This window comes from Grampus griseus (assembly GCF_964374135.1).
Source record: "Grampus griseus genome assembly, chromosome: 7".
NCBI classification, from domain to species: Eukaryota; Metazoa; Chordata; class Mammalia; order Artiodactyla; family Delphinidae; genus Grampus; species Grampus griseus.
In genome coordinates this window covers 692,873-717,679 of record NC_139001.1, presented here as the reverse complement: position 1 = coordinate 717,679, position 24,807 = coordinate 692,873, and the positions used below count along the sequence as shown (strand labels likewise).

General features: G+C 57.9%; 1 protein-coding gene across 1 annotated transcript in view; it reads left to right on the top strand.

The window, feature by feature from the left end:
- Positions 1–3,485: 3,485 nt before the first annotated feature.
- The window catches only part of SNED1 (sushi, nidogen and EGF like domains 1), a gene marked incomplete at its 5' end in the record, with an annotated part of 90,923 nt that continues 69,601 nt past the window's right edge, over positions 3,486–24,807 (top strand). Inside the window, one exon of the mRNA XM_082658233.1 lies at positions 3,486–3,698. Within this exon, the coding sequence (XP_082514359.1) occupies positions 3,486–3,698 (213 nt within the window). The remainder of the gene's footprint in view (positions 3,699–24,807) is intronic.

Below are 24,807 nucleotides of genomic sequence, written 5' to 3'. Positions count from 1 at the left end.
AGCTTGCAGCGGCCCATTGGAACGCATAGCAACCCAGCGGCTGCCCCCACCATTGGAGAGCCTGGTACAGACAGGAAGGGTAGGGCCGTGAGACACACACAGCTCTGATGCTCAAGGCCTGGCATTTAGTAGGCAAGTCCCTTCCCTTCCTCCTCGACCCGGCAACCCCACGACCCAGTGGGCAGCTCCCTTGTGGAGGAAGGGCCTGAGGGTTGGCGGGTGGGGAGGAAGGACCCGGCATCTGGAGATTGACACTTGGAAAGTGTCAACACTTGCCTCCCTTTGGTGGCCACTGGCGTCTCAGCGTCACGCCTTTGGGACTGAATCTCCCAGCACAGAGGAGGTGCCTAGTAAACGTGCACAGATGAGAGAGGAATACACCCCAGATGCAAAAGGGGTCGGAAAGCTTTCTCAACATTGAAATGAGGGCCACGTGCTATTTGATCAATGTCCTTGCTGGTGATTTCTGGACCCTCCTTGCCCAGACTGCTCCCGGGAGACGTAAGATTTCTTATATTTCAATGAAAGTTCAATCAGTGTAGGAGACGCTGTTTTTACTTGTTCAACATAAAGTTGTATACTTAGGAGAAAGGATTTTTCTGATGGAGATAAACTGCTGTTTTCTTAAACATTTCCAATGGCAAGCGTGTGGCTTCCGTGTGAGAGCCTTATGGCCGCCCGCACCCACGTGTGCACAGCTGTGTACCCTGAACCAGGGCCCCCATCTCTGCCGCAGCTGCACCAAGGCCCCATCCATCCTCACAGTGTAGTGACCACGCCGGGTGGGCCTCCGCAAGAGCCAGATCTCGCCTGCCCCTCCAGGCCCTGTGACCTCCTGACCTCATTCCCGGACCAGGTAGGGGTCTCCCTGAGGTCTCACCTACGTGGAAGCCCCAGGTGCTCAGGGCGGGTGGGAAGGAGAGAGTGGGAGGGGGGTGCAGTCAGGCAGCCTCCACCACCAGCAGCCCTGCTGGAGCCCCCGTCCCAGCCCTGCAGGGACCAGCCGGCCAGGCCAGGTTCGGTGGGGGAGACGCTTCCCACCTTGGCCGGCACGGGGTCCTGGGGCTTCCCGAGGTCGGCTCCGGGGCTCCCCATCTAAACTGCGTACACACTCAGGCCCTAAATTAAAATGTCACAGGCCTGTTGGGGAGTCTCGGGTTTCCTGGCCGCGGAACACGAGCCTGCTTGATAAAACGATTTTGGTTTTGATAAATGTGGACTTTCTGTGGCCAAGACAAAGGCACCCTTGAGTCTGGAGGGGAACCTGAAACAGCACATTGCTGAAAAGTATTTCCTGATAATATTTTTAGCACCTGGAAAAAAATTTTTTTTTCTCTTTTTCGCCTGTGGAGCTGTGTGTGTGTGTGTGTGTGTGTGTGAATGTAACACCCAGCATGGCGGTGCCTCCTGTTAACCCCCAGTCTCCCAAATGGGACTGCAAATGGCCCAGGGTGAGGGCCGCGGAGGGTCAGCAGGCCTGTGCCTGCAAATGCACAGCCTCGCGGGGGGTCTGCCTGCCGAGCGCCACCGTGTGCCCCGGGCATGGCCCCTGGGGCAGCCCTGCCCCTACAGGCCCCCAGGAGGACCCAGAAGAGAGCCTTTACTAGGGTCCCCGGAGGCATGTGCTCAGGAGAAGGTCAGCAGTGCCCCGGAGGGACCTCCTCCGCCTAGGCGGTCTACTCAGAGGAGGAAAGTGCAACTGGGGGGAGGACGGGGCGTGTGCCCCCTCCCACCCCCTGCAGGAGGTGGGCCAGTCTGGGGGGGGTCAGAGGTCAGCCTGGACAACCCACTGTTCCCACCTTCCCCCCTGCCCCCCCCCCGCCGTGGTTTGGTGCAAGCTGGGAAGTTCTGCCCCTTCTCCCTGTCAGGGAGGGGCCACCTGCCCTCCCCCCTGAGGAAACAAACAGGAGAGGGCCTTCCCCTGGGCCCCAAACCCACCGCACAGACGGCAGAGGGCTGCCAGTTTCCCACAGAAAACCCACAGATGGAAAAGCACGTCCTCCTGGGCTCCCACCAAGGTGACCGGCCTGCTGGCAGCTCTGCCCTCCGGGCTGCACTGTTGGAGGCCGTGTCCTGACCCCACGGGGATTTTGCGAGTGAGGTTCACGGACCCTCCCTGTCCAAGGAGGGTGAGGCTGCCACACCCCTCCTCCGACCTTGGCCATGATTTGACCACTGTGCTGCAGCCTGGCTCAGGTCTTCCCCCCACCTCCCCACTCAGCATCTGAGCCAGCGGGGTGCCAGGCTTGGCTTGTCCTCACGAATCAGCCCCCACCAGCACCCGAGAGCAGAGAGGGTGGAGCGCCCCCGGGGGTCGGGCCCTGTTCTGGGCCTAGGGACCAGAGGTGGCCAGATGCCGGCCCCCTGTGGAGGACAAACAGAGTCTGACTCAGAGCAAGTTCCTGTGGCACGAGAAGAGCTGCGATGGCCACAGGCTGGAGACGCAGAATCTGAGTTGTGGGCACTCGAGGGCCTGCTCCCACCCACGGGGCATCTGTCCACTTGCCCCCAGGCCGGCGTGGACCAGCCTCCCCGATGGAAGGCTGATTTACCGGGAGTTGGCCCCAGACTTCTCTTGCTGTGAGGTTTCCTTAGGCCGCCAAATCATCTCCCCCCGCATTTCTCCTGATGTGGCCATGCAGGGCAGAAACTGCTTAATGCCCTGAAGCAGCCCGGGCCAGAGTCCTCCTCACATACGACCAGATGGCAAGCCTCAGGGCTGGGTGGGCAGCGTGAGGCTGGCCTCTGGCCACTTCCAGAAGGGTGGCCCCCGGCCGACGACACGCTGGCAGGAGGGTGACCTGGTCCCCTGGGGGACAGGGGCCTGAAAGGACACCCAGGAGGCCTGCCCCCAGGCCCAACAACTCACGCAGGCCTGAGGGTCTGTCCTGGAGCTGCCTTGCGGACAAGGCACCTCCTCTGGGCCGGCCCCACACGGGCGGCTGGGGACCCACGGAGGAGGAGGAGGATGGCCCCGGCCGCAGGGCACGCCCGCAGAGCCCTCTCCTTGCGGCCAGCTACCTCCGGGGGGCTCGGGGCCGTGGGCTGAGACGCCCGCCCCGCTTGGCGCTTTAAGAGCCGCCTAATTTGCATGGCCCGGCCCGGCCCCGCCCAGGCCCGAGTGACCGCCCGGTTGGATATTTAAATCGCGGCCGTAGGGGCGGGTCCGGCTCCGAACGCGGTCCCGCCCGGCGCCTTCCTCCGCGAGAGACGACCGCAGCACGGCCCGGCCGAGCGGCAGCGGGACTGCGAAGTCCACCAACGGCGCGGCCGCGCTCCCCGCACGCCCGGCCGGCCGGCCCTGCGGGCCACTCCCGACCGCGGCCTCGCTCCTGCCCCGCGGTGACCGCAAGCCCCCCTGCGGCCCCTCCTCGTCGCCTGTCCGTCCCCGCTGTGTCTTCGCTGTGTCCCCCGCTCCGTCCTTCTCTGTCCCCGTTCCGTCCCGCTGTGTCCCTCGCTCCGTCCCCGCCCGCCGACCCCCGGCGATGCCGCGCGGCGCCACCTGGGCGCTGCTCTTGGCCGCGGCCCTGGGGCTCGGGGCGCGCGGCGTGCGCGGCGCTGTGGCCCTAGCCGACTTCTACCCATTCGGCGCGGAGCGCGGCGACGCCGTCACCCCCAAGCAGGACGACGGCGGCTCCGGGCTGCGGCCGCTCTCCGTGCCCTTTCCGTTCTTCGGCGCCGAGCACTCCGGCCTCTACGTGAGTAACCCGAGCCCGCGGGGGGCGCCAGGGGGGTGCTGCGCCCCGGCCGCTGCCCGCCGCCCCGAGTCCCGCCGCCGCCGCCAGCAACTTGGCACCGTGGCGGCCAGAGGTGGAATGAGGACAGCGCTTCCTCCCTCCGGCGGCCAAGGCCGGACAGCGGCCCGCGGGAGCGGCGGGCGGGGTTGGGGGCCCGAGCTGCGGCCCGGCCACCTTGGCGAGTGGAGCGGGGCGCGCCCGGCCCTGGCCCCTGCCCCTGTCGGACCGCCTGGGGCTTGGGCTGCGGGCACTGAGCCGTGTGCCCCTGCTGGGCCCAGCGCAGCGGGGTGAGGGGAGGCCTGCCCCGTCCCGCCCCGTCCCGGTTCCTTCACAGACAGCAGTGTAACAGCAGGCGGCTGCTTCCTGGGTCCTCAGTTTCCCGAGTGGGGCTCCTGGCCCCTTCAATTCCTCACTTGGCCTGCCGAGGTCTCAGCCCCTCCCAGGGCCACACGGGCCCCGCCCCCAGTTGACACCTGAGGCCCACTTGCTGGAGGCTGGGACGCGCCCAGACTTTCAGAGGTGCTGTGCGAGACTCAGCAAGCTGGTCGTCTCTGAGCCGCCCTTTCCCTCTCCCTCTCCTCCTGAGCCTGGGGGCTGGCCACTCAGGCCCAGACCTTCAAACAGGACTCCCAGAGGGAGCTCAGGAGAGCGGGGACAGTTCAGGCTTAAGGACAGCAGAACCCCCCCGGGGGGACCCGGGGCCACTGAGGAAATGCAATGTCACGCCTCATTGCTGCATCGAGCATTTACTGGGGGGCACCGTGCGCTGTCCTCTGAATCCCAGCTAGAAAAGTGCTGGCACCCTGTACCTCCAACACCATTGCCCCGCCCTCTGTCACTTCCAGCACCACCTCCACCTCCCCCCTCCACCGCCCATCAGCACCACTGCCTGCACTGCCAGCTCCCCCATCAGCCCTGTCACCTCCCCCATCAACACTGCCTCTCTCCACTCGACCCCAGCGCGGCTGCCACCATCACTAGCTACCCTCCCACCACAGCCCTTCCATCGCCAGAGGTGGGAGGGGCAGCCGTTCTCTCTGTAGGTGCCACCCAGTGCACGTTCCTCCGGGCCAGGACTTGGACAGAGGGGCAGGACTGACTTCCGGAAGTATGGGGCTGGGGGCAGAGCTGTGCTCAGGGTCTTTGGGAGCCAGGGAGGCCCATGCATCCTAGAAGGGGGAAAATTCACGTTGGCATCGTCTTAACAGAGCCTCTGTCCAAATGCTCCTTGAACCTTCGGGCCAGGCGCAACCTCCTCACTCCAAGTCACAGGTGAAAATATTATTAAAACGGCTGACCCTCTTAACAGCCTCACCAAAACCATCTACCCCTGCCAAAGCAACTGGGAGACGTGGTTCTAAAGTGGAGAGATGTGCTAGCAAAACAAACGGTTTCATCTGAAACCAGCACGTGGTTCCTCGCAAAACCTGTGTCTCCATGAGAGCTCTTTCCTGAAAAAAGCTGTCGTCTGACAAACACCTGCCCGTGGCGACGTAGGGAGCCCACTTCACCTCTCTTCGCTCGGTAGGAAAGACAGTGGAAACCTTGAGGGCCCCAGACACGTTGCCTGAAATAATGGCCAGGGCTCTGTGGTCAAGGAGGGAGCAGGGCAGCGGGTCAGAAATGAGGCCAGTTAGAGAAGAGAAGGCATTTATTCCGAAGCAAGTGGGTCAGACTGGTGCCTCCCAGCTCGCGCAGCTGAGACAATGCTTCTCTGCATGCCCCTGTCTCTGACCCTCGTCCAGCCGGGCGCGGCGTCAGCCAGCCCTGAGCCCAGGTGCCTGCATCCGGCCGAGTGAGGATCCTCCAGGGCTGGACACCCCGGCCCGATGCCTGGCAAAGAGCAGGCTTGTGGAGTGAATGGACACACGGGTGAGTGAATGGAGGCCTCGCCGTGACCCTGCGTGAAGATCAGTGCTTTCTGATCAGAATCGACCCCGGCAAGGACTCGGTCCTGCCGCGTGCGCGGTGGCCTCCTTTCTAGAAAGCCCCGTCGTTTTGCTTCTTTCTCACGCCGTAGCAGCCGTATGTGGTGACTTGTAAGGCTCTGAAAATTGTTGAGAGTCCCTTCTGAACACAAACCAGGCCGGCCCCGCTGGTGGGCATGGAGCGCGGCAGCTGAGAGGGAACCTTCTTGCAGGGAAAAAAGCTGGACAAGTTCACAGGTAGAGATGGCAGCTGTGCTGTGGCCTGCAGGCCCGGCCGAGGTGCAGCGTCCGCGCGGGGCGGCCACGGGGACTGAGAGGCCGTGAGCGGCCAGCGGTGGTGAGGAGCCCCCGTGTCCCCCCAGAAGGGTGAGGCCTGGGGGCTGCGGAGGAAGGTCTTGGTTTATTTGGCATCAGGAGCCCCAAGTGGCAACCTCAGGGAGCACTTCTGCTCCTTCATCGGGGAAGGAGTGCCAGGTGGGCGGTGTCTGCGAAGGTGCTGGGCACGCTGAGAGGGTCCACACGTCTGTTACGAGGGTGCAGTGGCCGAGACATGGGTGCGGGGTCTGCCGGCTGTGTCTCCAAGGCTGGGCTGCTGGGGGTGATGCACAGGGGGGTACCCGCCTTGGCGTGCCTTCCATCCTTCCCCTGCAGAGCCCCTTCCAGCCCCTGCTGGCCCCGCACGCACAGTGCTGTGACACCCTTGACCTCTGAATCTTGGGGACTCTTCCTTGTTCTGGTCTTTTGGAGCACCTTGGGGCCAGTCACGGAGAGCCCCGAGTGGGAAACGGGAAGGGTGTGGGCCCGGGGCAGGCAGTGGCACCTCCGAACCTGGGGGAAGACGTGTTGACAGTTGATTTGACCTGAGCCCTGGCCAGCAGCCCCTCTCTCTAGTGTCCCAGACAAGGCTGGCTCCACACCTGGTGTCTGCTTATCCGCTGGCATCCCCACCGGGGGCACAGTCCCCGCCCAGCCTCTCCCAGACCGCCCGCCCAGGGGAGGTCCGCAGGCGGCCCGGGACCGGTGGCTGGTCGGTTCCTCCGAGAACCCCGGCTTCCCCACCTGTGCAGCCCGTGGCACCTTGCCAACCAAGACAGTCCGCTGGCTGGCCACCAGCTCCGAGCCATCTGGAAAACCCACCCTGACCCACAGGACAAAACCAGTGAGATGGAGGCAGGCCTGGCAGTGGAGCTCGGCTTTTCTGACCTCAGGAAGCCCCCGCAGAAACGCATGAGCCCCCTGGCTGGGAGGAGAGGCCGCAGCCCCCAGGGGGCAGACAGGGTCCTGGGCAGGCCCCTCCCCACGCTCCCTTCCTGCTGGTACCTGGGGTGGAGCGGGGCACAGGCAAGGGGCTCGGAGGTGGAGGTGGAGGTGGGCAGGGGTCGAGGGAGGGTCCTGGGTGGCCTGGCAGCCCCACGTGGGGGGAGAGCGCCGGGGCGAGATCCAGGCTGGCCCCTCGGCCTGGACCTCCCGGCAGCCCGACGGAGGGCGGGCAGTGCAGTCCTCCCCGGCCCAGAGAGGAAAGTGGGCCTCAGATGCAGGCCCAGGGGCCTCTGGACTCCTGCGTCCCGCTGCCTCCTTGCTATTCCACCCCGGCCGTAGTGCGGCCCAGACAGAAGTCCTGCTTCCTCGGCCATCCTGGGAGCTCCCCTGAGACCCCGCGTCGTTCCCACGTGGTCAGAGCAGGCAGCTGGGCCTGCAGCCCTGCCTTGGAAATGCTCCCACTTCCCAGAGCGGCCACCCCGCCGGCCTGGGCGCGTGCGGCACCTCCTCGTGGGCCTCCGGCTCCTGGCCCTGCCCCTCCAGCCTGTCCGTGGGGCGGCCGAGGGAGCCTTGCCTTTCTCTCCTGCCCTTACCCAGCCCCCCTGGCCTTGGGGCTGGGCCCCGTGTACCTGTGCCCCCCCGTCACCCGTCAGCCCCCCTGGCCCTGGGCCCTGTGTACCTGTGCCCCCCCAGACCCCTGACCTTGGGGCTGGGCCCCGTGTACCTGTGCCCCCCCGTCCCCCGCCAGCCCCCCTGGCCCTGGGGCTGGGCCCCGTGTACCTGTGCCCCCCCATCTCCTGCCAGCACCCCTGGCCTTGGGGCTGGGCCCTGTGTACCTGTGCCCCCCATCCCCCGCCAGCACCCCTGGCCTTGGGGCTGGGCCCTGTGTACCTGGGCCCCGTGTACCTGTGCCCCCCGTCCCCCGCCAGCGCCCCGGCCCTGGGGCTGGGCCCCGTGTACCTGTGCCCCCCGTCCCCCACCAGCGCCCCTGGCCTTGGGGCTGGGCCCCGTGTACCTGTGCCCCGTGTACCTGTGCCTCCCGTCCCCCGCCAGCGCCCCTGGTCCTGGGGCTGGGCCCCGTGTACCTGTGCCCCGTGTACCTGTGCCCCCCGTCCCCCGCCAGTGCCCCTGGCCCTGGGGCTGGGCCCCGTGTACCTGTGCCCCGTGTACCTGTGCCTCCCGTCCCCCGCCAGCGCCCCTGGCCCTGGGGCTGGGCCCCGTGTACCTGTGCCCCGTGTACCTGTGCCTCCCGTCCCCCGCCAGCGCCCCTGGCCCTGTGTACCTGTGCCCCGTGTACCTGTGCCCCCGTCCCCCGCCAGCCCCCCAGCTCCCTCTGCTCCAGCCAATACAGAACAGGTCACCCTCAGCCACTGTGCTTGCTGCCAGCTCGGAGCCCCTCCCAGGACAGGCAGGCCTCCTCCCCTGAACGGGCCCCACTCCCCCAGCCTGGTCCCTGCGCTCCCCGCGTGTCGCTTCTGACCCCACCTCGGTTGTTTACCCTGCACGGGGCGTGTGCCCCGCAAGGCACATCAGTACACGGTCCTGGCACCCACGTGTGTTTGACTGTATTTGGACGTCGTGCTGGCGGATGTGGACGTAGGTGTGTAGGTGCGTCTGCCCACTGAGGGAAATGCAAGCAGCGACACCTCAGCGGCCGTGAGCAGTCCTCGGGCTCAGGTCCTGGTTCCCGAACACCAGGCACCACTGAAAGGAACTGGGGCTCTCTGGAGATTATACAGCCATGGCAGGAAGAGAAGAAAATGAGCTTGGAAAAGCTTGTGCCAGAAAGTACTAGAGTGATCAAAGAAAGATGGGGATGTGGCGGAGGGACACAGCGGCCACACCCGAAAGGGGCTCTCGGGACAAGCGAAGCATTACTTTAATGGTAGTGACAGATTTCAGTCCCTAAGGAAAGGGGAGCCAGCGAGTTCACGCCGATACGAGTATAGATACATGATTAAATGTATAAACGAGGGAGAAAGTGGTACTGACCACACTGCCTCGGTGCTGAGTGTCCTGCTCCGGGCAGCCGTGTGTTCTCGGTAGAGGATGTCCTTGCTCAGGCGAATACACAGTAGGGGGCTCAGTGGGTAAAGGGTCATCACTTCTGCAAGGTCCTGTCAAGTGGTTCAGGAAACATCTGTGTAGAAGGAGAGAGAGCATGATGAAGCAAATGGGGCAGGATCCTAGAATCTGGTGAATGTGGATCAAAAGTATGAGGAGTGCCTTGCACTTTTTCTGTAAGTTTGACATTCTGTCAAAACATAACGTAACCTCTAGGGAATGCCTTCTGGCAGGCACACCCGGAGCCCCGGGCACACACCCCGCCACCCTCACTGGGAAGCCAGCCTGGCCGGCTGGGAAGGACTCAGGTGTTCCCCTCCTCAGCTCTCAGGGGCTGTGTGAAGCTAGAAGTGACCAGCTCGCCACAGCGTGCCTCCAGGACAGCCCACCACTCACTCACCATTGACTTATTTGCTAATTCATTTAGTCACACATCCATCCGGAAACCTTGGTGGAGCCCTAGCTCTGAGTCAAGGAGCGGACATATGCACCAGCAGCAGAGTTTTACTTTTAGTCCTAAAATTTTGTCTCTTTTGTTCACGGTGCTCTCCCAGCCTCTGCAAGAGAGCTAGCTTGTAGAAGCAGCTCTGTAAACGTCGGCTGTTCATCCTCTGACTGTTGGGATAACACGCCCATAATTCCATCTTCCCAAAACAAGCGCTCTAAACATTTTGGCAACATCCTTCCCGATGTGTTTTCAAGCGCATTTGGAGCTGCCATTTCATACAAATTTCCATTTTGCATATTTCGTTCAATATTATACTGTGAGCATTTTCCAGTGCCTTAAATTTGCTGTGAAGAGTTTGCTTTTTGGTGGCAGTATAATATTCCATCCTGTGGCTATACCATAATTCTTTTCAGCAGTCACAACCTGTGGCCTGTGTGGGTGGCTTCAGTGTCTCCGGGGATGCTCCAGTGCACATCTTTGTTCAGGCAGGTCTTTTGTTTTTCCGTTCCTCCAGGGGGGCTGGCTGGGTCCCAAGGAATGTGCTTTTCAGGGCTGTCTCCCTACTTTCCCCTGCTGCCCAGAGGGCGTCCTTATTCACACCCTCCTCTGCTGGTGGAAGGGGGCCTCCTCAGGTGACCTGAGTCAGCCTGGAGGGCACAGCAGCTTCCAGGCCACACAGGGTACCTGTGGTCCAGTCGACGATGGGGTGGGGACAGTGGGCAGACCCAGGGACAAAACAAGCTGCGGGAGCCTGGGCCCCAGTGGACACTGCTCCCATGGCTCTGAAACCAGGCGGCTGGAGGGGGCTGCCCGGCTCGTTCCCTCCCCCCCACTCCCCCCACCCCCGTACCTCCCCACAGGGGGTCCAGCCTCAGAGCCTTAGCAGCCATTAACTGGCCGTTTACACACCGGGGCGAGTCCTTCACTGAACGCCTGCTGTGTGCGAAGCGTTACCCGGCTCCCAGCCCGAGGACTCGGCTCGGGCAGAAGTCTGAGTGCTGGGGGCTGCGTCCAGGGTGGGAGGAGTGGGCACCGTGTCTTGGTACAGGTCCCAGGACCAGGCTGTCCTCCAGGCGGGTCCAGGCGGCTGGCCGAGGGCCAGACACAGTCCCCTCGGGCCCTCACACACGTCCTGCAGCGAATGTTTCCCGCCACCTGCTCTGGGCAGAGGGGCTGCCGGGCACAGGCAGCTCTGGAGGCTTGCTGTGGATGGAGCCTGGGGTAGGGCTGGTGTCCCGGGGGAGTGGCCACCGTCCCCAGAGTGAGACTGGCAGGGTGAGAGGCCTAGGTGTGGGAGCAGAGGCACACTGTCCCTGCACTTGGAGGTGGCAGCCAGGGGCGGTGGCTGCAGGGTGACAGTGGACCCGACGTGGCCTCAGAGCTCAAGGCAGCAAGGTCAGGCTGTGCTGGGCCCGGGGGAGGGGGGCGTGGGTGCCCAAGCACAGGGCATGTCCAGGGGCCTCTGGGGACTTGGGATCTGGTCCTAGGGGGGCACCTGGCCCAGGTGTGCCAGAGGTGAGGCAGGAGCTGCCATCTAATCTACACAGGGAAGGAAGGGAAGGGCTGTGAGGACAGCTGGAGGGACAGGACACGGGAGGGGCAGGTGCCTGGACCCCCCGCCCACTGGAGAGGCAGCCCCTGTTGGAGTGGGGTGGGGCTCAAGGGCCTGGGCTCTGGGCCGTAGGCAGGACCACAAGGCCCAGCAGGAGACGAGAGGGTGGCCACTGGGAGGCCCTGGACAGCTGACGGCAGGGGGCACGGTAGGGAGGTAGCAGAGGACCTGCGCCCCGAGGGCCCAGCCTGGGGGGGGAAGGGCCGTCGCTCCAGTGCTGCGGGGAATCCCTCCTCCCCCGCTGGGCGCTGAAGCCAGCCCACTGCCCCACCCGCAGGCTACACCCTGGCTGCCCGGCAGTGCCCCCCCACCCGGTCCTCTGTGGCCCTCCAGCAGCCAGGCGAGGCCACCTGGCACTCCGGGTGCTCAGAGAGGGCCAGCCTCCCCTCCTCGCCAGGTCTGGGTGTCCAGGGCCCCACCTTGCCCGGGGGCCCAGGGCCCTGCCCACGGCCGCCCTGCGAGCAGGACCCCAGCCCCGAGCTGTGCTTGTGGAAGGAATCCTGGTTCCCCAGAAAGCTGCCAGGAAATAAAAGACATGCCTACATTTTTCAAAACAAGCTTATAAAAGGCCTCAGAACTTTATTGTTTTATTTCTGGCAGAAACGTCAAAGCAGGAACCAAGGCCCCGCCCTTTCGGATCTGATGTTTGCAGAGCTGGGGTGCTGTGCCCGTGGGGTCCCCAGCTCCCCTCCAGGCTTGCCTCCTGGCCCAGAGCAGCCCCTCGCCCAGCAAGGGTGGCACCAGCCAGCCCCAAGCTGCCCAGTTCAGGGACCAGCCAGACACACGTCACACGCTTTCGGCTGCAAGTGGCCTCTGAGAGACTCTCCAGGACATTCCCGCTCCCTCCCAGTTCCCTCCCAGTTCCCTCCCCGCTCCCTCCCAGTTCCCTCCCAGTTCCCTCCCAGCTCTCTCCCAGTTTTATCCAAGTCGGAAATGCCACCAGGCCATCTCTCTGCGCTTTCTCCTGGCCCAGCGGAGGGAGGGCCGGCCCCTCCTGTGAGAAAGGCCTGGGTGCCTTTCCCTCTGCGGGCCACACGCCCCCCCAGGTCAAGGGCAGGCTTCCTCCACGCCCCGCGGGCCCCCTTCCTGCTGCTGTGGCCTCGGGGCCTCCCCAGGGGACCAGCCCAGGCCCACCTGGCTGGCCTCAGGTCCTGAGGGGCAGCGGACGCGGGGCGGCACATTGCAGGGCCCGGACCCAGCCGACGGCCGGCCCGGGTCTGGTTTCCGGTACGTCAGTGGCTGAAGAGCACGCTGGTGCCCGGCAGGGGGTCGGGGTCCAGTCCTTTCTCCTGTTTTCCCGACGTGTTGCCCGTTCTACAGAGTGCTGTTGCAAGGAGAGAAATAATAATAGTAAGATTGATATTCTGTGGGAGTAGCATTCGCTGGCCCTGAAGAAGGAGAGGGACCCCGGTGGGGGGGGAGGGGTGCCGTGCCGCTCCCCGCGCCGCCAGCCCCGCCCGCCCCACCGGAGGTTCAGACGTTCTCCCCTGGAGGAAGACAGTCCGGGCACGCCCCTGCCCAGGTGGCCCCGGCCCTGCTCTGCCCTGGCCCCGCCCCGTGGGGAGGGCGGCAGCCATCCGGTGGGGGCGGAGAGGGGAGCCCGCCGGCCGAGCGCTGGCGGGCAGGCCGGAGGCCTCTGCACACACCGCACACACCTGAGCACCGGACTTCAAAGGCAGGAAGGAAACTGGGCAGAGCGCCTGTGGGGGAGCCATGGAGCCCAGGCCAGCCGAGGAAGACAGACGGGGGGGGGGGGGGGGGGGTGTGTGCAGGATGCAGGGAGGGCGGGGCAGGCGGTCCCACCCGGCAGGTGGCCACGGCCCTAGGGACCCTCACTCCAGCCTGCGGCGCCCCCCCCATCCAACTGTGACTCCTCACCCTTGACTCTTTTCCTAAACACGGGCAGAAAAGGGGACGCAAAGTAAGTGTGCAGCGAAAGAGCAGATGTGATGCCAGCCCCGAGGGACGGCGGCCCCAAGTTAAGGCCTGTGGTTGCCGCCCACACCGTGCAGCCCTGACAAGGCTGCCTGCACCTGCCTCCTTCCCTCCAAGTTGTTCAGGTTCTTCCATGTTTTGTCCATTATCACCGTGGTTCAATTACATAGATCGTCTTCAAGTTGTTTGTTTCACTGTGGTGGACATTTGGAGCTGTTCCTACTTTTAGACCATTCTTACTGTGCTGTCTGGGAACATTCCGGAACGTGCGTCCCGGTGCACGTGGGCGCTGGCGTGGAGGGTGGTGGGCCCTAGGGGTGGGGCTGTCGGGCATGGGCCGCACCCGCTCCCAGCTCGTGAAGTACAGAGGCCACGGGTGTTCCCACTGCAGGACACACTTGCCAGCCCGGTGGTTGTGGACGGGCGTGAAAACGAGGTGCTGCTGCTCTGTTTTGTTCATGAGGCTGAGCACATCTTGTTCGCTTGCCGTTGGATTGCCTCATTTGTAAGCCCGCTGTCAAGTCTTTCCTCTTTCCTACTGAGTTCCCTTTTTCCTTGTTACTTTATGGGAGTTGTGTACATACACCAGGTCACAAGTGTTGCAAACATCTTTTCCCTTTTCTCTGCACCTTACTTCACGCTCTTTGGTGCGCCTTTGGGTGAATAGGTACTCTTGAGTTTAATGCAGTAAATGTATCCGTCTTTATTTTTATGGTCAGAGGTTTTTTGTGCTTTTTTTTTTTTTTTTTTGCGGTACGCGGGCCTCTCACTGTTGTGGCCTCTCCCGCTGTGGAGCACAGGCTCCGGACACGCAGGCTCAGCGGCCATGGCTCACGGGCCCAGCCGCTCCGCAGCATGTGGGATCTTCCCGGACCGGGGCACGAACCCGTGTCCCCTGCATCAGCAGGTGGACTCTCAACCACTGCACCACCAGGGAAGCCCCTGTGCCTTTTTCTTAAAAACATTTTATTTATTTATTTGGCCGTGTTGGGTCTTAGTTGCGGCATGTGGGATCTTCCGTTGCGGTGTGCGGGCTCCCTAGTTGTGGCACGCGGGCTCAGTTGCCCACGGCATGTGGGAATCTTAGTTCCCTGACAGGGGATGGAACCTGCGTCCCCTGCGTTGGAAAGTGGATTCTTCACCACTGGACCGCCGGGGATGTCCTGTGCCTTATTTTAAAAATCACCTCCAAGTCTTGAATATGTTCTCCATGGCCCCCCACAACAGCGTCTCTGCTGTGCAGCTTGGTCGCTCACACCTCCGTGCCTGCGCATGTGGAGCTGGGCACGAGGTAGGCCCCCCAGCCCGCCCCCCACCCCCCACCGAGTGTGTGCCTGGGCCATCTCCCGGCCCTCCTCCTGCCCACCTGTCTGATCACTGTTCCGTGTGAGAGCCCAGTGTCCACTACAGCATCCATCCTGGACCAGCAAGTCCTTCCATCTTTTCTTCTCCAGGAAGTCTTGGTCCTTCTTGGCTTTGCCTTTTCATATAAAATTTACAGTTGGCTTATCAGGTTACACACACACACAGACCCACGTCTGCCGGGATTTTTACTGGGATTGCGTGGAGTATGAAGACTGATGCGAGAACTGATACCTTTACCTGGGTTGACTCGCGTGGCCCGGGAACAGAGCACGTTCCTGCGTTTATTTAGATTGTCTCTGACATTCTCTAATAAATCTAACATCTTTTGTTAGATCTATTCTTAAGGACTTGCTATTCTCTATACTGTTGTAAATGGTGTCTTTTCTTCATTTCTTTTCTAAGTACTTACTGCTATCAATGTGGAATCACAACTGAGTTCTTACCGCTTCTAGTTTTATATGTAACAACCAGGCCGAGCCTCTTACCAATTCTGCTGCATCATCGGGATTCTTCTGGATTTTCCCACATTCACGTGCATAGCATTTGCACCTGATGGTCGTTGTGTTTCTCCCTTTCTAGTCCGTTTGCATTTTGATTCATTTTTCGCCTTGCTGTGCTGGTTGGATACATCGCGTGTTAGCAGGACCCAGAAAGAAAGTGTCCGTGTTTCACGACTAAACGTGCTGCTTCCTCCTGTTCGTTTTCAAGATGCCCTTTTCCGGATCAGAATGTCCCCTCCTATTCCTATTCTCATATTCAGGGAATTTGTATCACATGTGGGTGTTGGCTCTAGTAAATACCATCTCTATACCTATAAAGGTGACTCTCACCTTTAATCTGTTAAATGGGTCACTTAAATTCATTGGATTTCTAATGTAAAGCCACGCTTGATTCCTAACAGAAATCCAAGCTGGTAGTGATGAATTATGTACCCAGTTCATATACTGCTGCATTCAGTTTGCTAACTGCGTTAAGATTTGGGTGGTTTTATATGTGAGATTGGGCTGTTAGCCCATCCATGTTACATTTTAGTGTCGGGGTTGTGCTAGCCTCAGAAGATGAGTTCTTCTGTCTGGAAGAGTTCGTGTATCTCTGGACTTACTCCTTGGATGTTTGGTAGAACTCACTGGTGCTGCCATCTGGACCTAGAGTTTTCTTGGTGGGAAAATTGTGAACACTAATTGAATTTCCTTATGAATATAAAAAAATAGATTTTCTATTTCTTTTCACATTTGGTAAGTTGTGTTTTTCTAGGGGAAAAGATCCATTTTATATACAGCTTCAAGGTGATCAACATAAAACTGTTGAGGTCTGGGATTCGATGGTAGCCTCCTTACACACCAGCGGTCAGCCTGTCACTGCTTCTCAGAAGCTGGCCGAGGCCCGAGGCTCCCGGGTCAGGAACAAAGGCCGTTAGGGCTCATGGTGCAGGGAGAGGCACACCGTGTGGTTCGCCTTGGTGTCCCTGGCTCTCCTCGTGGTGTCATGAGGCCACACGGAGGGGCCCAGGCAGATGGAACCCAGACTGGGGGGTTGTGTCATAGCCAGGAAGCCCTGGGCTCGGGGAAGCCATCTCTCCTATGGCGAGCCTGCCTTTGCCTGCAAGGGAGAGGACACTTTGTCTCTCGAAGCCAGTCTCTGCAAACACAACCCCAAGACCCGGCCCAAGCAGGGAGCGGACGAGCAAAGCGCTCGGGGCCTCCCCCACGGCCCACCTCCCCGCCCCCCCTGTTCTGGGCCAAGCTCCAATTTTCACACGAGTCTGCCATTCCGTCAGCCACCCTGATTCATCGGACCAGCAGAGGCCAGGACCAGATCTGGGTGATTTGCTGCCCACAGGACTCCAGGCAGCAAGATGGGGTTCAGCCCCAGGTCCCAGGTGCAGCCGGCTGTGCAGGATCCCAGAGAGGCCAGGAGTGGTCCAAGGCCAGGCCACCGTCCATCCTGACGCACGAACGCCTGCGGACCGCCCTGCTGATCTTGGATGCCATCACCAGTGACTACAGAGGCCGTAAATTGGCCCAGAAAGCAACTCCCATTAGGCTGACAAGCTCACCCTGCTTTTGCGCAAACCTTCCCAGCTCTACACTGAAAATCTGGTATGCTGGGAATCGCCCAGTCACAGGCAGACTGCGAGGGTTGAGCCCCTGCCCCGCCGTGGAGAGACGTCCTGTGATCCCTCTCCCCACATGCAGACGTGTGACCTGAGGGGACGCAGGCCTCTCAGGTTAGGATCTGTTCAACTTGATTCGGATTGCCTGTCCCGCCGGTTTGGTTAAGGCCTAAGGGCCGTGTCTCTGACCGTTTGTGGTCTCAGTCATCACACACAACAGAACCCAAGGCCCAGTATGAATTCGTGTCATGAGACAAACAAGGTTGTGCCGTCGTGAATTTACCTGCAGGGAGGGCGGGGCCCACACCTGGGCGGCAGGCACAGTAGAGCAGTTTGTGACCGGAGTGTCCCGTGGTTTTTCCACTTTCATAGCTCGCAGACAGGGATGCAAACCCAGCGCAGGTCAGGTGGGCAGCTGCACTGCTGCCCGACTCAGGTGGGCCGTGAGGGCTTTGCCAGGCACTGGATCTAGGGGCGCAAAGCAGTCACCTACCCCCGGCTCCCCCGGGGGCTGAGGTGGTCCTGCCCAGGTGTGGGTTGAATACTCCTCAGCCACAAAGCCAGTGTGCCCGTCCTGGCCCCGTTAATCACCTCCTCCCCTAGCCACCCTCTGCTCACACCCAGACCTTTCACCAGGAGGGCTCAGGTGCAAAAGCAACAGGCATTTGTGTAACATGTACAGACACCGTTACATCCCCCACAGGGGCCCCCGTGGACCACCGCTGATGACAACACGCAGAGTCCTCAACCAAGTGACCGTGTCTCCAGGACCTGGAATTCCGCCATCCAACAGAAAGTGAAATTCGAATCCTGCAGCCCCTGTATGGGGGCTGCCCCTGGGGGCGCACCTACCAGGCTAGGCAGGGCTGCTGTCAGGGAGAGGGATGCCTCACGGTGCCAGGAACGGTCCGGGCAGGTCCCTGTCTTCAAAGGAGGGCTGTGTAACCCGGTACCCACACCCCCCTTAGTCCTGGCCACCACCCAGAGGCCAGCCAAGGGGAGCTGAACCCCTCCTGGGGCCACGTTTGGTGAGCAAACAGCCCGGCCAGGGTGCGAGGACCCGGGCAGGCAAGGCCACAGGGGCAGAAGCCTTTCGGGATGATTTCAAGGAGGCTGGTCCAGGGCTCGTGACACCAGGTGCCCTCAGAGGATGGGGAACACAGAACGCTCGTCGCACACCTGACTCTAAGCACTGCGGGGGCCTTTGAGACCCCAGCCCTCCGCTGCCACACACAAATGGTCCAGGGAGTCGACGGTGGCAGTGCCGTGGCCAGAGTGGGCTGATGAGGCTGGAAGGGCAGCACCGTGACGGCAAAGTATCAGCAGCAGTGAGACCCCCATGGAGGGCCTGGGAGGGGTCAGAGGTGGCTCACGAGGCCGGCTTCTGTGGACACAGGCCTGGAGTGTGGCAGTGGATTTTGCGCCCCTAACGCAGAGCCCTTTCTTTCGCTGGGTCATGGTGGTGGCTGCATTGCCATCTCTGGTACGAGGAGGGACACAGGGGCATCCCCGTCAGTCCCATCAGAGAAAGCCCCACCCTGGACACCTGCCCGAGGGACCCAGACCGTGCAACCATCAGCTGCAGTCTGTTCCCGAAGATGGGCGCCCTTAGTTGGCCGGGCTGGGTGGGCTCCGTCCGGTGGCAGCGCCGGCTTTTTCTGCGGAGGGTCTGGTTGTGAACCTCTGCGCATCGTGGCCGTGAGGGCTCGGAGCAAAGGCGTGGGCGCATGTGGGTTCCCGCAAAGCGCGGCCCATGGAGCCCCACCCAGCCTCGTCTGCGTGACCTGGGAGCTGCGAGTGTGATTTGTGTTTTTAAAGGGCTGTGAAAACAAAAACAAAAGGGGCAAAGAGGCATATGCGAGGAGCCCGTATATGGTCCACGGCGTGAAAAGTGTTTACCATCTGGCCCTTCAGCCGGCAGTCCGCTGACCCTCCAGCAGACCCTTAGCAGCCCCCGCAGGTCAGTACAAACCTGGGCGTCCCTCAGAGCTCCTTCCGTGGCCGGGTTGCAGGGGAAGCCGGTACTTACAGTTCTGCCCACGCGCAGGCTGACCCGGCGCCACTTCCGGAGTGGGCGCTGGAGCCGGGCAGCCGCTGCCCCCCAGTGGACACCATGGGGCCCAGCTTAGCTGGGCCATCGGCGAACCAGGCTGGCTCTTAGGGCCCCTCTGGGACCCGAGGTCCCGCTCGGCCAGGGCTGCGCTCCGGGTGCCGGGGCGTTAGCTGAGCCCCCCCGAGGGCCGCTGCTGCTGTTTCACGTAAAACCGAGACGGCTCGTGGCACAGGGACCCCTCCCTTTGGCCACCGACCCAGCTGGGCCCTTCCCTTGCTAGTGCTCAAGTTCAAGTCCGCGCGCCCCAGTGGGGATATTGGGCAGAGAGTCACAGGCCCCGCAGATCACACTCAGCTCCTACGAGCTGTCCCGGGGAGCGGGCAGGGCCCCAATTTGTAAACAGGGTGCAGTGGGCCCTGCCTCGGGCAGGGGGCGCTGCTGGGCAAGGACAGGCCTCCGGCTCCGGCTCCGGCTCGGGCTCCGCGTGGCTCCTGGACGCCAAGTCCTTTCTGCTGCAGGGCCTGCGGGCGGGGTCTGTGCTGCCCTGCCCTCTCCACGTGCAGGGCCCCTGGAAGGAGAGCCCAGCCACTTCCCGGACGGACGTGCAGGCAGCGATCACTCGTTCAGACACAGAGGCCACGTGGCCCAGATCCACCCACAGGGCCCCTGAAGCTTCCCGTCCCCACTGCAAACCCGTCTAAACGCCAGGAGTCGAGTTTGGGCATCTTCTCTTCCTACGGGAGCGCAGGAGAGTGGAGGGGCCGCGGGCAGAGCAGAGGCCAGCTCCCGCTTTAGCCTTTAGCCCCTCTTTCCCGCACCCCTGCACTCCTGGGCCCTCCCTGCTCCCAGAGGCCCACGGTCAGGAGCGCCTACCTGCCACCTTCCTCCTGCCTGCCTTCCTTCCTTTTCTTTCCTTTTCGTTTCTCTTCTTTCTTTCTCTTCCGTCTTCATCACTGAGGTATAATTCACTTACTGTGCAGTTCACCCTCTTACAATTCAGTGGCTTTTCACATACTTACAGAACTGTACCTCATCACCACAGTCACCCTGGGAACATTTCCCTCACCCCAGAAGAAGCCCTTCGCCCCTGAGTGACCATCCTCCGCCTTTTCCAGCACACCCCTGACCTAGGCAATCACTAAACTACTTTGTTTCTTTGGATTTGCCTGTTCTGCGTGTTTCATGTAAGTGGAGTCATAGTGTTTTGTGACTGGCTTCTTTCACTTAAAATGATGTTTTCAAAGCTCACTCGTGTTGTGGCCTGTGTCAGTACATCATTTCTTTTATTTGCCAAAAAATTCCATTTATTTTTATAACGTATCCACTCCTTAGTTGATGCAAATGAGGCTTGCTTACTCCCTTTGGCTATTATGAACAGTATTGTTGTGGACGTCTGTGTACAGTACATCCTTGTGTGTGGACATGTTTTCAGTGCTCTTGGGTGTCTATGGGTATATATCTAGGCATGGAATTGCTGGTGCATATAGTTATTCTGTATTTAACCGTGTGAGGAGCTGACACTGTCTGTTTTCCAGAGTGGCCACACATCTTGCGTTCCACCAGCGGTGTAGGAGCGTTCCCGTTTCTTCACATCCTCGCAAACAGTTGTTATTATCTCCTTTTTCCACGATGGCCATCCTAGTGGGTGTGAAGTGTTATCTCACTGTGGTTTTGATTTTCATCTCCCGGACAGCGATGCTGAGCGTCTTTTCATGTGGTTGTTGGCCATTTGTATATCTTCTTTGGAGAAGTACCTATTCAAGTCCTTTGCGCTTTTTTTATTGGGTTGTCTTTTTCTAAAGACTATTTTTTAACAACAGTTTTAAGTTTGCAGCAAAATTGAGAGGAAGGTACAGAGAGGTCCCGTATCTTCCCACTCTAACTCACGCACAGCCTCCCCGTTACTCATCGTCCTCCACTGGAAGGTACGTTTGTCACAATTGACGAACCTACATTTACACGACATCATCATGCCCCGAAGTCCACAGTTTACATTGAGGTTCGCTCTTGGTGTGGTACGGTCGGTGGGTGTGGACAAATGTTTAGTGCCGTGTACCCGTCACTGTGGCATCATCTCCGTGCTCCACCTGTTCACCCCTCCCCCAAACCCTAGCAAACTACCGGTCATTTTACTGTCTCCATAGTTTTACCTTTTCTAGAATGTTATGTAGTTGGAATTATATAGTATGTGGCCTTCTTAGATGGACTTGTTTCATTTAATATGCATGTAAGTTTCATGTATATCTTCTCATGGCTTGATAGCTCATTTCTTTTTAGCACTGAGTAATATTCCACTGTCTGGATGTACCACAGTTTACATATCCACTCACCTACTAAAGGACGTCTCAGTTGCTTCCACGTTTTGGCAATTATGAATGAAGCCCTTCTAAATACCTGTGTGCAGGAATTTGTGTGGACCTAAGTTTTCAACTCCTTTGGCTAAACAGTAAGGAGCACAACTGCTGGATCTTCTGGTAAGACTGGACCGTATGCAGCCCCACCAGCAGTGAGTGAGAGTTCCTGTTGCTCCACATCTTCACCAGTATTTGGTGTTGTCAGTGTTCCAGATTCGGCCGTGCTAATGGGTGTATAGTGCTGTCCCACTATTGTTTACATTTGCATTTTCCCTGATAAGCTATGACTGGGGCGTCTTTTCATGTGCTTCTCTGCTGTCTGCTGTCTTTGGTGAGGTGCCTGTTAAGGCCTGCGGCCCGGTTTTGGCAAGGTTGCTTGTTGTCTTATCGCCGAGCGTTAAAAGCTCTCCGTGTACTTTGCAGAACAGTCTGTACCGTATTCGCAGACAGTTCCCCAGGCCTGTGGCCTTCCTTCTCCTTCTCTTGATATTATCTTTCACAGAGCAGAGGTTTTTGTCTCCTTTTCTTACTGCATTAGCTAGAACAAATGCTGAAGACGGTGGTGAGAGGGACATCCTTGCCTTCTACCTCATCTTAGTGGGAAAGCATCTAGTTTCTCACCATTGAGTATGATGTTACCTGTAGGTGGTGTTTTTTTTTAACCTCTTATTGGAGTATAATTGCTTTACAATGGTGTGTTAGTTTCTGCTTTATAATAAAGTGAATCAGCTATGCATATACATACGTTCCCATATCTCTTCCCTCTTGTATCTCCCTCCCACCCTCCCTATCCCACCCCTCTAGGTGGTCACAGAGCACCGAGCTGATCTCCCTGTGCTATGCGGCTGCTTCCCACTAGCTATCTACCTTACGTGTGGTAGCGTCTATATGTCCATGCCTCTCTCTCGCTTTGTCCCAGCTTCCCCTTCCCCCTCCCCGTGTCCTTAAGTCCATTCTCTAGTAGGTCTGCGTCTTTATTCCCATCGTGCCCCTGGGTTCTTCATAACTACCCGTAGGTTTTTTGTAGATATTCTATATCCCCCTCTGTTCCTAGATTACTGGAAGTCTTTATCATGAATGGGCGTTGGATTTCGTCAAATGCTTTTCATGCATCTGTTGACATGATCATGTGATTTTTCTTCTTTATTTAGCCTCTTGATGTGATGGATTACATCAGTTGGCTGTTGAATGTTGAGCCAGGCTTGCGTAGCTGAGATAAATCCCACTTGGTTGTGGTATACAATTCTTTTTATACGTTGTTGGATTTGATTTGCTAATAATTTGTTGAGGATTTTTGTATCTATGTTCATGAGCACTATTGGTCTGTAGTTTTCTTTTCTTGTAATGTCTTTGTCTGGTTTTGGTATTAGGGTGATGCTGGCCTCATAGAATGAGTTAGGAAGTATTCCCTCTGCTTCTATCCTCTGAAAGAGATTGTAGAGAATTGGTATAACTTCTTAAGTGCGGTAGAATTCACCAGTGAACCTGTCTGGCCTGGTGCTTTCTGTTTTGGAAGATTATTAATTATTGATTCAGTTTCTTTAATAGATATAGGCCTATTCAGATTGTCTATTTCTCCTTGTGTGAGTTTTGGCATATTGTGTCTTTCAAGGAATCGGTCCATTTTGTCTAGGTAATCAAATTTATGGTCATAGATTTTTTTCATATTATCTCTTTATTATCCTTTTAACAACCACGGTATCTGTACTGATGTTCCCTTTCACATTTCTGATGTCAGTAATTTGTGTCCTCTTTTTGTCATAGATAGCCTGGCTGTCAATTTTCTTGATCTTTTCAAAGAGCCAGCTTTTGCTACGTTGATTTTTTTATTGATTTTTTTATTTTTTATTGATTACCTATTTTCAATTTCATTTTTTTCTCTTGAATTCTTCTTATTTCTTTTATTCCACTTACTTTGCATTTACTCTGCTCTTCTTTACTAGTTTCCTGTGGTGGAAGCTTAGATTATTGCTTTTAGATTTTTCTTCTTTTCTAATACATGCATTCAGTGCTATCAATTTCCCTCTAGGCGGTGCTTTCACTGCATCCACAATTTTGGATAAGTTGTGCTTTAATTTTCATTTAGTTCAAATATTTTTAAATTTCTCTTGACATGCCTCTTTGGCCCATGTGTTATTTAGAAGTGTGTTGTGTAACCACTATGTAATTGGGGATTTTCCAGTTATCTTCACTAGTTACCATCTGTCACCTAGTTACCGTCTGTCGCCACACCAAGTCATTACGATATTATTGACTATATACCCCATGCTGATTTCTAGTGTGGTCTGAGAGCAAATATCGTATGATTTCTATGCTTTTTAATTTCTTAAGGTGCGTCCTATGGCCCAGAATGTGGTCTGTCTTGGTGAGTGTTCCTTATGAGCTTGAGAAGAATGTGTTTTCGGCTGTTGTTGGGTGAGGTGGTATTTCGATTATATCTAGCTGTTTGATGGTGGTGTTGAGTTGGGTTATGTCCTTTCTGATTTTCTGCCTGCGGGATCTGTCCATTTCTGGTAGAGGACTACTGAAGTCTCCAACCGTAACGGTGGACTTGTCCATTTCTGCTTGTAGTTCTGTCAGCTGTTGCCTCATGTAGTTCAATGCTGTGTCAGGTGTATACACACTAAGGATTGTCTTGACATCTTGGAGAACTGATCCCTTTATCATTATGAAATGACCTTCTTTACCCTTGACAATATCCTTGGTTTGAAGTCGGCTCTGTTTGAAATTAATATAGCAACTCTTGCTTTCTTTTTTTTTTTCTTTTTTTTTTTCGGTACGCGGGCCTCTCACTGCCGTGGCCTCTCCCGCTGCGGAGCACAGGCTCCGGACGCGCAGGCTCGGCGGCCATGGCTCACGGGCCCAGCCGCTCCGCGGCACGCGGGATCCTCCCGGACCGGGGCACGAACCCGTGTCCCCTGCATCGGCAGGCGGACTCTCAACCACTGCGCCACCAGGGAAGCCCTTGCTTTCTTTTGATTAGTGTTAGCGTGATATGTCTTCCCCCATCCATTTACCTTTCATCTATATGCGTCTTTATATTTAAAGTGAGTCTCTTGTAGGCAGCTTATAGGTGGGTCTTGTGTTTTGATCCACTCTGACAATCTCTGTCTTTCCATTGGCGCATTTAGACGATTGATGTTCAGAGTGATTACTGATATGGTTGGATTAATGTCTACAACACTTGTGACTGTTTTCCATTTGTTGCCTTTGCTCTTTGTTCCTCCTTTTGTCTTCCGCTCTTTTCTGGCTCTTGGTTTCTTAGTTGAATTACGACTGACCTAGTCGCCGTCTGTCGCCACACAAGTTATTACAGTCCCCATGCTGTACATTCCATCCTGTGACGCATTATTTTGCAACTGAAGTTTGTACCTCCTCTGAGTGTCCCTCACCTGTTTCACTCACTGTCCCACCCCTCCTCCCCTCTGGCAACCACCTGTTTGTTCCCTACGAGTTCTGATTTGTTATGTTCGTTCATTTGTTTGTTTTTTAGATTCCACATATAAGTAAAATCATACAGTATTTGTCTTTCTCTGACTTACTTCACTTAGCATAATACCCTCTAGGTCCATCCATGTTGTCACAAATGGCAAGATTTCATTCTTTTTTATGGCTGAGTAATATTCCATTATATATATATGTATACACACACACACACACACACACATACATATACATATATATCCCACTTCTTCTTTATCCATTCATCTATCAATGGACACTAAGTTTGCTTCCATGTCTTGCCTATTGTAAATACTGCAGCTGTGAACATAGGGGTGTATATATCTTTTCAAATTAGTGTTTTTGTTTTCTTTGGGAAAATATCCAGAAGTGGAATTGCTGGTGGTTCTATTTTTAATTTTTTGAGGAACCTCCATACTGTTCTCCATAGTAGCTGCACCAATTTACACTCCCACCAACAGTGCACAAGGGTTCCC